This window comes from Mycteria americana, chromosome 1 (assembly GCF_035582795.1).
Source record: "Mycteria americana isolate JAX WOST 10 ecotype Jacksonville Zoo and Gardens chromosome 1, USCA_MyAme_1.0, whole genome shotgun sequence".
In the NCBI taxonomy this organism is placed as follows: domain Eukaryota; kingdom Metazoa; phylum Chordata; class Aves; order Ciconiiformes; family Ciconiidae; genus Mycteria; species Mycteria americana.
The window spans coordinates 199551837-199564047 of record NC_134365.1 but is presented as its reverse complement, the minus strand read 5'-3'; the positions used below and the strand labels follow the sequence as shown (position 1 = coordinate 199564047).

Sequence of the window (12211 nt, the reverse complement as noted above, 5' to 3'; positions counted from 1 at the left end):
AGGGCGACAGGAAAGGAAACCTCTGCCCGTCCCGCCGCAGCCACCACTGTCCCTCCCTCTGGGCCCGGGGTTTTCAATCCCGGTGTGGAGGGCTCTTTGCCCAAAGAACCAGCACAGATAAGACTACCAAGCCATGAAACACCCTTATGAAATGGGCAACTGCTGTAGTTTATGCAGGCTCGTTTAAAAAATAAAGAAAACAAAGGAGTATCAAACTGAAAGAAAGTAAAGCAGGTAAGAACAAAGCCCATGATGAAGTCATGGAAACGACAAGATGTCATCTCAGCCAGTGACCGAGGAGACCAGAAGAGTTAGGACTCCTACTGCCTGTTTTCGTGAAGAGTCGCCAGACAATATGCTTGGTTTTTTATGAGCGCTGCTGACAAAAACGCTCACATATTGAATTGTATTTCCCTAGTGCCTTTTGTCTATGTACAATGGATATGTACAATGCTTATTCTTCTGGGTTTGACGCTTTTTTGCAGGGACAGTTACATACTTTTCTGAAACCTCTCTCTGCAAAATGAACATAGGTTTTCAAATAGCATCGAGTTGTACACAGGGAATATTTTCTGGTAGCAGATGCAATTCGCCTGAACTGAATCCTTTGAAGTCAGATGCATTTCCTTTGAATACATAATTTCATTCTCTACGTAATTGTTCACTATACTCCTCTTACAATTTCATAAACCTCTAAACAGTTTGAAGTTGGTTGGTATAGACATGCATAATATTTTTTTAGCCCTGCCTCATTAATTCCACCATATTTTAGCTTTAACATAAATGGTATGTCCAAGTTTTTGTTCATGACTCATGTAATGAAATAGCTACCAATTAAAAAACTTCATCTGTTTATTTACTGAAAATATCCTCCAACCCATAGGGGAAACAAAAGAAGTGAAGTGTACCCCTCAAAACAAGTTTAACATTTTTCCATTAGAAAAATGGCATTGCCTTACAGAGAAGAATGAAACATCTTCACGTAGCAGGGTACCGTACACACGGTACAGAGGCAATTCCTTTGCTGGAAGAACAAAGGACACCAGTCTGCACAATATGAAGTATGATTCTATCTGAATTTGATAATCATAGAATCATAGAATACCAGGTTGGAAGGGACCGCAAGGATCATCTGGTCCAGCCATATAAAAATCTTACTTTCCTCTTTCTGTCATGGCCTCCTTTCAATACTTAAATATTCAGGGTAGGACAGCATAAAGCAGAAGAACTATAAAATCATTAACAGTTCGAAACAAGGTCCTAAACATTTAGGTGCAGGTAATATTGGAATGCATCTCTCCAACACAAAATCACTCACAAAAGCTGCACCGAAACTTCCCAGTGGTGTGAAGTGATGAGTTTCTACCAAATTAACAGGGTGTTGGAAGTGTTCTACAAGCAATCAAAACAAACAAACAAAAAATCCTAGAAACTACATCATGCTCACACAACATACCATCAACCTGTTCAGTAAACAGATTTTTTTTTTTTAAACCAGAGAAAAATAGGTCTTGCAGGACTCGAGATATACCCTGTTCATCTGCCTACCTCAAAGCAGAATCAATTCTGCCGTAACTGTTCCTGACAAAGGTTGGTTTAACATGTTCATAAACACTTCTGAAAGTGCGGAATACACAACCACCACCCAAGCAATCTATGCCAGTGCCAGACCATTATAAAGCTTTTTCACCTAAAATCTGAACTAAATCTCCTTTGTTCCTATTGCACTATTTCCTTCCTCTTTGCAGACAGAGTTTGCACGTGCCTCATTTTTCCCCTCCCTCAGCCCTTTTTCCCTACCAGGTACACCCCCCATTTTTAACTTTTCTGCTAAATCATGTTTTTGAGACCTCTAATGAATCATGTCATTCTCCCCACGACTCTCTCCAAGTGTTCTTCACTATTTCTGGTGCAATGTCCAAAACAGGATCCAGTGCTCTAGTTGTGCACAGTTACAGATTGACCATTTCCTATGGTCTTCTACTGTGAATTTAAAATCCATCACCAACCCTTTCTCTGCTCCTGCCCTCAATTTCTACTGCTATACCAACTGGCCTACCAAGCGTGTAAGGAACATGCAATGCAAGCATCTGCACCGCTCACCTGTTTTTGAGATGTGCTGCCAGGTCACATCGCTGCATGACTTCCTGACACACGGAGGAGAAGGGGCACAAAACAAATAGCTTGTCTAGCAGTTTATGAACAAGAATGCTGGATTTTTTGCAGAGTTTAAAATGGAGTCTTTTTCGATCCAGCGGGCAGAAATCCTTCTCCTGCAGAAAGTTCCTTAGGCACTTGTAGCAGAAAGTGTGTCCACAGGGAGTGTCCAATGGCTGCAACAAGGGCTGAAGGCAAATGTGGCAGACCAAGTCATCATCCACTTCGTTCTGGTAGTTGTAGAGGTGGTTCTCCCTTGTCCAGTGCTGCTGGCCACACTCAAAGCACAGAGGGTTCAAGGAGGCATTCTGCTCCACCGAAGCCATGTCGTCACCTGTAGTCCCCATTGTACGGCTAAGAAGGCTGACGGATCCTCCTCCTCATAGGATGGGGTTGCTCACATAAAGCTCAGAGGGAAGCAGCTTCTTCCAGGCTGACTTACGCTCTTCATTCAAGTGCCATTTTCTGCAACAAATAAAGAAATTAAAAATATTCATTTTGCACGAATTATGAAAGTTCTTGTCAGAACCGTTGACTTCTTCTGGGTTTACCAAAACCCAAAAGCTAGATAGATTAAGAGAATATTCCTGTTTTCTGTAAATTTGTCATAGAAGACAGCAACAAAAACAAATCTGCAAGTACGATTCCTTTTACAACATAAACGTTTTACGGCTTCATAACAGCTGCTGCACTGCACAGTTTTCACCTGCAAGATGACCAGTTTGTGACAGCAAGGACACTGCATTATGCAATGTCACACCAGAAGCGCACAATTAATGTCTAGCACAAAAATAACCTATTGTGGAATAATGGTTACATGACCAAGTAATTAAATGTGTTCTTTAATACGAGATTATGACTTTAATCTGGTCCTACTGTCTCTTTTTTTTTATTTTGACTATTAATGTAGAATATTACACATTACAGGTCTAAATACATTGCATTAAAAATAACAGCAACAAACTGCTTACCCTGTTCTTTCCATTAGTAATATTGCATATACGTCACCACTTACCTTCAGGTTTTCTCTGTGGGTTGCTACACAGTAAGAGGGACTGATTCTATCCAATACGCCACGTTTGATTTAGTAGAGGCCAGTAATAAAAATATGGAATAAACTAATCATATGAAGCTATTGGTTCCAAACAACTAACCTGTTTTGCTTTTTATCTAACAAAATTACAGCATGCTCAATGTGACGATAATCATGTCAGTCAAAGGACTGTAGGTCTGTCACTGTGGGATTTATTTTCTAAACTTTGTAAGTTCTTAAACGTTGCCCCTCTTAAAATAGCTACCTGGTCAGGAAACTGTGCAGCCTTCAGTCTGCAATTTCAAACACTAAATCCTTACCCCTCCCAACCTTATTTGCCCTTCTCTCCCCTACAAAATCACATTGCTTGACCCTCATAACAGGATGATATAGAAAATAAAACAAACTTTCTTACATTCTTAAGAGACCTTCTAATTTGTTAGTTTTGGTAAATGTTCTCATCGGTGGTGGGGAGGTCAAATTTGAGCAATGTTTACTTTGTGCTTAAATTCCTTATTGCAATTCAGCAAGCAACACTCATGACAGACACTTACTGTATGCTAGCAGAGTAGTAGCAAGCATATGGAGAAATGAAAACTGCTAGTCTAGGTACCAGCCTATCATCTTTATTTTTAGCTGCTGAAACGTAGTCATAAATATATTCTGAAATTCATGTGGAACACATGCATTTCACCATGTCTTACTTTTTAAGAGAATCCCTGTTTCGGTTTTTGCCCCTTAACCTCGCACAGCCAAGCACAAGACTTAGAGCACATTTTACAAGGATTATTATATCCTTTGACGCAAAAGGGATTAAATAGTAATTTGTAATCCAGGCTCCTATTCTGCTGTGGAAATTGATGCTCATCATTGCCCTGCCTCGTAGTAGATAATGTGCACCTTCTGGAAAGGATTTCACGAGGGAAGAGCATAGCGGTTCTTTGTTACTGAAGACTAAGAATGCAAAATGAGACCCCAAAAGAGATTACTCAAAAACCAGTCTTAAACATATTATGTAAGAATTCAAAGACTGGAGAGCAGATAAGGAGAGCCGCACACGGGGCCCTCGTGCTCAAACCGCAGCTCTCTTGCTCTGCGTACATGCTACTGGATTAACACAGAAGGGATGAGACCTATCTGATGGCTGTCCTTTATGTAACGCAAAATAAACTAGATAAACGTTCTAGAAAAACACTGCATTGATTTGCAGCTTAACAAATTGTTTTGCCACTTAGGGCACTAGGAGAGGAACATGCAGCGCGTGTCGTACTGTACTTGGGGGTACCGGCAGCACCAACAGGCAGAGCAGAGGAAAGGGATGTGCAGAACAGGCAGAGAAAGCCATTTTAAGAGTGTGTTGCCCAAATGCTAGACCCACTCCTATTATTGACTACGACCAGGACTCTTCCTCCTCCTCCAAGTAAGCCAGGTCCCAAGAACGGAGCAAGTCCTACATTAGCAAGGCTACAGAAACACCCGGGGACCATTCTGTGTACTGCAGTTACAGAGCTCCAGTTATGGACCTCTGACAGCGAGCATCCTGAACTCGCCTTCTTGAAGGCTTCTAGCATTGCTATTCTTTGAAGTCTACGTGACTCACTTGGCAGCCTGCTACAGAGCACCAGGCAGTGTCATACAGTAAATATACCCGTGAGATACTTTGACCGTATACTTGCTATGGTCAAAGATACCTGCACTCCTCTTTTGGAAGACTGTAATTAAATCCTTTTGTGTGTTAAAAACTTTTTTAAATAGCTTACTATAAATTTTGAACAAAAAGTAAAATAGGAAAAGTTATTGAGCGATGAGACTTTCACTGTCATGTTTTAAATTGTTATGACAAGCCTTCTATCTTAGAAAAGGCATATCCAGAAACAAGCTCTGTTTACTGAAATCACAAGAGTTTGTCCTCACTGAAACACAGGCAGTCACTCTCTGTTGCCCAGCACTGAAGGAGGCGAGCAGACAGACCTGTTCCTATGACTGCCCCGTCTCAGTGTCCCAACGCTCCTGGTGCAGGGACAGGTGCCCTGGGCTGTGCTTTGCTGCGGAGGTGCCCCTTCAGGCCAGGGGCAGGCTCTTTCTGCAGGCTGCCGACATAGCCGCTTCGCAGGGCCACCAGTGCCTGTTAACTTAAACCATCAATAAATACCATATAAACTAACCCCACCACCTTTTCCGCAGCTTACGTGACCACCCTTCCACCACCTCTCTGCCGGCAGAGCTGTGGGAGAGATAGATAGCAGATTACAACATGAAGATTAAAAAAAAAAAACAAACCAACAAACCACAAACAAAAAACCACCACCCCCAAAAAAACCCCCCAAAATAAAAAAAACTCCATTGAGGTTTCTTCACTTTCACACTGCTGACTGCTTCCCTCACAGCTGTGCTGCATTTGGGGCAAGCCTGTTCCATGACTGAGGAATCAGTCACTAGGATTTGTATTGATTTATGTACCACAGCTGCCTAATTATCAATTACAAGACTTTTTACAGGCTATTCCCAGTGCAAAATATCAACTGATTTACAAAGTCCACAGACACGATATTTGTGGTCTGAGCAGCAACTGGGATGGCCGGCAGGGTCTAAATTTCACTGATGTAAAGCACCATATCCCTGAAATCCACGATACCGGAGCACTGCCATTTATAATACCCTACTTCAACCCTCTTTATGCATCCCTTACATTATTTGCTGTATCTCTTATCACTGCAGATCACCAGCTCCACAGGACAGTATCAGCTCAGGAAAGCTGCAAACAGGAAGAGTAGTCAGAATTATAAAAGAATATAAAGAGGGTAAAAGAGCCAGCCAGGCCTGTTATTCAAGTCATATAATTCCCTAGGAAATAATTATCCCGAGACTTCGTTACAACAGTCGAACAGTGCAGGTGGTGCCCTGCTTTCAGTTTTAAATCCCAATCCACTTGGGAACTAGGCAAGACTGGACATCCAACTGCGCAAATTTTTATTTTATTTTTTTTTTAAGTGGAGCATGCATGAGAGCAATTTTAGACTGAAAAAGAGAGCCTTATCCTTAGGCCTCCTCTAGTTCTGGCTTATTGATTCAACTAACATTCTTTGGAGAAGCTTGACACAGTTTTACAAAAAGCGCAAGATGTCAGGCTTTATACCTACATCAAATTTCACGATGTTTATTCCTTCTGTCTGAATGGGCACTACGAAAAAAAAAACACAAAAACACCAAACCACAAGCAAACCAGAATTGTAGCAATAACTTAGCCTTTTTACTAGGGTTATCTTTTTTTACATAAGTCACAAATAATTAACACTAGTTTCAGTTTGAAGTTAATGGAAATATGCATTTTGCAATAAATGCTCTCAGAGATTTAAGTAATCTATTTCTAAATTCTCTTATTAAAATCCCGGAGATTTAGAGCCCGTTAACTGACTGTTCAAAATTTTACAAAAAAACCTGACTATACCCCAGAAGCAAACAACTAAGGAAAATACCCATCTTACCAACTAATCTCTCTAAAAATTATCTTTAACGTACCACAATTTCCTATTTTGTTTACTACCCTATGCAATTCCCTCAACCAAAAGCAAAGCTCAAAAGAACACCCTTTGATGAACGACACCCCTGTTCCTTTGCTGGACTCCGGTGTCCCTGCATCCCAAAACAGCTGGGATGCAGATCTCTGAGTTCTGTGGCTAACAATGCTCCACGCCAGAATGGACATCTTCTCACTGAGATGTATCTAACCACTGAATTAATGCCTAATTTATACTGTGTAGCTTAAACCAACTGCAGGTGAGAAAATGTCCACCTGTATTTCCTCTTGATTCAATGCCACCGGGTGCTGGCTGCTGCTTCTCATCCCAGAGCCCTGCTGGCAGCACAGGAATGCCCCAGCACATCCCTCTCTTATCTCTCCGCAGTGGAGAAAGGGAGGGTATGGAAAAAAGTTATAACAGCTATGGTGAAGGTTTCATATGATCCTAAACTCAGGCAGTCCTTTCCTGGTCAGTCAGATTTCTACTTGCAAGGCAACACATACCATCTATCGATCAGTAACTCTGAACAACAGTATGGTCATCACCCTGGATTTCAGGAAAGGTTGGCTTAATTTTAAAATGCCACAGGATTTCTGAAGTCTGTTCTCCGTGGCCACGGCATCTGACCGCCCAAGCTAGCTAGGAAGGATCTCAGGGTACCCAAATTCCCCTGCCTTGTTCAAATGCCAGGGCTGTGAACAAGATCTCCCAGCAGCCCGGAGCGGATCAACACAAGCCCCAGGAGAGGGAAACTAGACAGTGGTTACACATCCCTTGCTTAAAACCACATCATAACCGATTAAAAATCAGTTCTTAGCTCCCAGCCCAGTATCCTTCACAGGAATTACAGCATCAGGCTGATGATTCGTAACTGTTTTCAAAGTGGACCCTAGCTCAGGTGGAAGAATAAAAGATAGCAGAAACTGTAATAAAAAACACGATGAGAATAAATAGCTGGCACACAGCACTAGAGGGGAAAAGTGTTATTTCACATCTTCCAATAAGCATGACCTAGCTCATTAGATCCAATCTCTGCTTTAATATTAAAGCCATACAGCAAACAAGTGAAGCAGAACTAGCAACTTGTATTGACTTTACGATATCCATGTTAATTATACTGATATCTGAGGGCTGCACTGTCGTCAAACACCAAACCCCAATTTGATTCTAGTCTAAGTTTATTAGACAGTAATCCTGTTAGACTCGTCCTGCTTTGGAAAACGCAAACAACTGAAAGTGTTATGAAAAGATGGCATCTGGCAGCTCAAAGTCAGGAGAAAACCTACAAGAGATGGTCAGAGCACAGCAATTAGACTGGGACAGATTTCTGCTAATGCTGCAGCCACACTGTCACTGCATGCCAATTATCCAGTACACCTATTTTTTGTACCAATGAGCAACCCTTTTCCATGTTTTTTTAAGTCATTCAGCAGAATGACTGGAATTTTTGTATTCAAACTAAATAAAATTGCATCTGAACGGTGACTTTGTTCCACTGAACCACAACCAGGCAAGTCTGGGCTTGCAGTAAAACCATCTCTCCACTGATTATTTCTTTGCCTCTGTGCTTGTCTTTTTGCTCCATCAAAGCCATGCCCACACAGCAAAGGTGTCAGCCCTATACCAGATGTTGACGTGGCATCATCGCTGCAAAGGCAGCGGGTCGCAGGTGATGCTTCTCCTTCCCCACCTCAGGGGCGCGGGTTTTTGCATGCAATACCCTAAAGAAGATATGCATGCGTGCTCCCCTGGCTGGGTATTTCTGGAGTACGGCATTTTTCCAGGCTGCGAAATGAAACCCTGCTTAAATCTGGCGAATAAGGAGCGTTTGGGAAAATTAATGGGACCGTAAGTTGTGTTTGGTATTTGTGGAGTGCTGCGTTTCCGTGGCAACGGGGGGCTACGGGCTTTAATTACCGCCGTGACGTTAAGGGCCCCTGCTGTACAGCAGCATGCGTCAGACACGCTGCCAGGCGGGGGAACCGGCAGGAGGAATGCCTGCGCTGCCCTCTGCCCCGCGGCTGCCTGCGGAGGCTTAGGGGGTCCGAGCAACCATCGGACCAGGGAACGAAAAGATGTAAAGAAAGGGCAAACTGAGGGGAAGCACAAGACCATCCGACCTTAGGAGAGGAGATGGATGACACCCACCTCCCCAAACCAGCACCTCAAACCCAGGGATGCTCAACACCAGGGGACGACGGGAGGAAAGAGAAGGACACGGTGCCCGGAGATAAAACAAGTGGCCAGAAGGTTTTGCTCAAACACCCAAAGATCATCCTGCAGCCATTTTCTACGGCACAAATGGAATGGCTTCTATTTTGGGACGAGGAGATTAAAATAGCTTTACTTTAGTCAAATTATCTCGAACGAGACAGGGAAGATGAGGATTGTGACCCTACAGAGGTCTCTGCAACGGAATATCCATTCTTTATAGCAAATGCAGAGTTACATCCAATAAATCATCTCAGAATAGAAGGAGACAAGAGCATGAATCTTTAACAAAGATACATCTATGCATCTACAGATTAAACTTTGCACATTCCTACTGAACAAGAGGAGCACTGGAAAAGGAAGGGGTAAAGAGCACAAGCCAAGCTAGATGAGAGTCGCTGAGGTTTGGATGGCCGGGCTGCTCTCCTGGCCTGCAGGAAGCCTGAACCCCCCGGAGGAGAAAGGACTTGAACTTGCACCCCCTCCTCCGCAAGCACAGCAGCCACTGCACCCACCTCACTCAAAGTCTTGCTCACAAGTATTTGCCCTTCTCTGCCATCCTGTTTCATAAGAGGCGGTGGCCGCCTTTATAATTTGCTAGAAGATCTACATTTTCTGTGGGTACATTCAATTTTCTGCTAAGTGGAAAGAGAAAAGCCTGTTTCTAGGGGCTAACGCTGCTTGGTGTCAGAAGCCACCCCACTGCAGGAACCCCCAAATGCGGGGCAAGTATCTGGGGGCTTGAGATGTTGCCACGTCTCCCAACAAGCGAGCAGGTTTGCAACTTTTAGACCTGAGCATATAAAAAAATTCTCCATGAAGCCTCCTTCAAGCTCCTAAATCCCTTCTGGGATTTTGCAGGAGTGAAAAAAATAAATAAAAAGAAGCAAAGTGAAATGAAAACGAAAATAACCCACACTTACCTGCCAGTAGAGCCAAAGACAAATTTCCTCCCTAGCACAAAGAGCATAATGAAAGCAATGTCTCATTACTGCTGTTGTAACAGGTGGGCTTTTACATCCAGTGGGAGCAAAAAAAGTACCCCGACAGTTGAAAATCCGTGACAAGGAGACAATTAGGAAGGCTTTCTTCTCACTGACGGAGCAGAGGAGAAGGGCAAGAAAGAATAAAACATTTGCTTATCCGCCATGGCTATTTTCTGCAGTGCAATCTGTCCACCAGCCCTTGCCATATGTGCTACCCTTTCTGTTTGGAGAGATGAAGGCAGCAGAAAGCTGTCCATCAAGATGCTAAACCTTCTGGAAAGCCCTCCCCTGCACACTTTGCCCTGAAATGGGGACTTTCGTGGATGAACAGAAAACACTTAACTAGATTAAACGTAGCTGGTTCCTGGGTATGCACAGAGAGAATTTGATTTCATTAATTCACATTTTAAGGAGCTGAAGCGATTCAAAGAAAATAAAGAAGGAAGCAGTGAGCTACGTTCCCTTTTTCTGCTTTTCTGTATAACCAGCCCCCATCCCTATGGGTGTGCATGGAGAAAATTGAGGGAGACAACATTGGATTAATCACAAACTGGCTTTGATGACAGAGAGAAGCTGGGGGTAGAGGGGTGGAAAGAAGCATAGAACTTCCTGGGGAGTTACATCTCAGGACTAACTATTTTCAGGGAGAAACACCAGCCCCATCTCTTCCTTCAGGCATATGCCACCTTGCCTAACCTGCTACAGCTAGCTTCCCCCATCAACCACAACCCGAGTGATGGTGGAAAGCTATTTTGAAAGGTAAACTATGCTGTTACTAAGCAGTTCTTTAGCTCAGCCACATCATGAAAAAAATGAAGCTACCCCCTACTAAGCTAACAAAAAAGAACAATCTCTCTTAAAACAAGGATTTCTAAGATCTGTGTGAGACGGAGCCAAGAGGACATGCTTTAGGCACGGCTCAGATAAATGATAAGCCACACGCTGTCCTTGCTCTGCAGGAAAGCAGGCAGAGTTCCCCGCGGGAGCGAGTGCCCATCGGCTGTGAGGAAGCCACGACAACCCATGGCCAGAGGAAGAAACCTGGAAGTACGGGAGAAAGAGTGCAGAGGATGGTCTAGACAGAAGGTTTGCGGCTTCAGCCTCCAGCCTCAACCTGCCAAACAGCACCCTGGCAGCTCAGGAGCATCACTTGAAGAGCGAAGGCAATCCCCTAAACCGGTCTGCCCCGCCTAGAGACTGCTTGTTTTCTCCCTAATGAAAGAAAACAAATATCACCACATCAGGACTCTCCAAAAAAGAAGAAAATAAAAGCCTTCTTAAGCCCACAGTCAAAACAGTGTTTAACTCGGGCTACCCACACGCAGGGCAAACCAGCCAGGAGAGATGCCTTGCTCGTGAGCAGGGGTACCGCACACAGGGTGACCGGTTCACCTGCCAAACCGCCCCACTCGCTCGGCAGCCCAGGGCGACCGGGGAGCGGCACAAAGCTGTGCTGGCTCCAGCCGCCCCTCGGCAAGCAGGTGACTCGTCCTGAAAGCACTGCCATGCCTGAGCAGTCCCTTCCTGTGCCTGGGAGTGACATCGGGATGCCATCCGCTAGCCGTCACGCAAATTAACTCCACGATAAAGGCAAGTTCTTTGATTCTTAACGCTTTAGAGTGATGACTGCACCTCTCCCTGTTAACTCTGCTGAAGACATTTCGCTTTGCTGCTGCACATAACTTAATTTCCACCTAGTTTCCAGGGAGAAATTTCCTTCTGATCTGCATAAAAAGGTTATTTTCAGAGCCAGATGCCCAACCCAGCTTTGAGCACACAGGAAAGGCAGAACACGACCTGTCCTCATGCTCTTGTATATTTATACAAAATACCTTCATATTATTTTGTAGGACGCTTGTCAGAAAAAAAAACCCTTTACATTGAGATATTCTGCTTATGCTCTCTATAGGTACATGTACCGTCCCTCAGATAGATGTACTCTGTACACAGATACTGAAAATAAGTGGCTCCACACATCATCAGAATTTACATAACAAGAACATGTTAGATCTAGAAGCTGTAGTCTTAAATATACAAATAGTATCTTAAATAAAAAACATTTAAATATTTTATATGTAAACAGGTCTTTACATACACAGTAGACAAGTACTTGATCTGGGGACTCCAGACAGGATTCAGAGAGGGAAGCGGACAGCGAGTTGACTATGTAAAGTCAAGTCTGGTTATACAGATTTGACAGAGACAAAGAATATGGAAGCAAAGACAATACTGCATTTGTTTTTAGTCCAACTGTAGGAATCATATAGTCTGCACTTCAGCCTTGTAATTCCGCAGCCACCAAG

At 43.5% G+C, this 12211-nt stretch overlaps 1 protein-coding gene across 10 annotated transcripts in view; it reads right to left on the bottom strand.

Moving 5' to 3' along the window:
* Positions 1-12211, bottom strand: part of LNX2 (ligand of numb-protein X 2) — a 62168-nt gene that overhangs the window by 26119 nt on the left and 23838 nt on the right. For all 10 annotated transcript variants that reach the window (XR_012773803.1, XM_075490832.1, XM_075490833.1 and 7 more), the window contains one exon: positions 2104-2622. Coding sequence is in view for 9 of the 10 variants with exons in the window: in XM_075490832.1 (XP_075346947.1) it covers positions 2104-2504 (401 nt within the window). In the remaining variant the exon portion in view is untranslated. The remainder of the gene's footprint in view (positions 1-2103; positions 2623-12211) is intronic.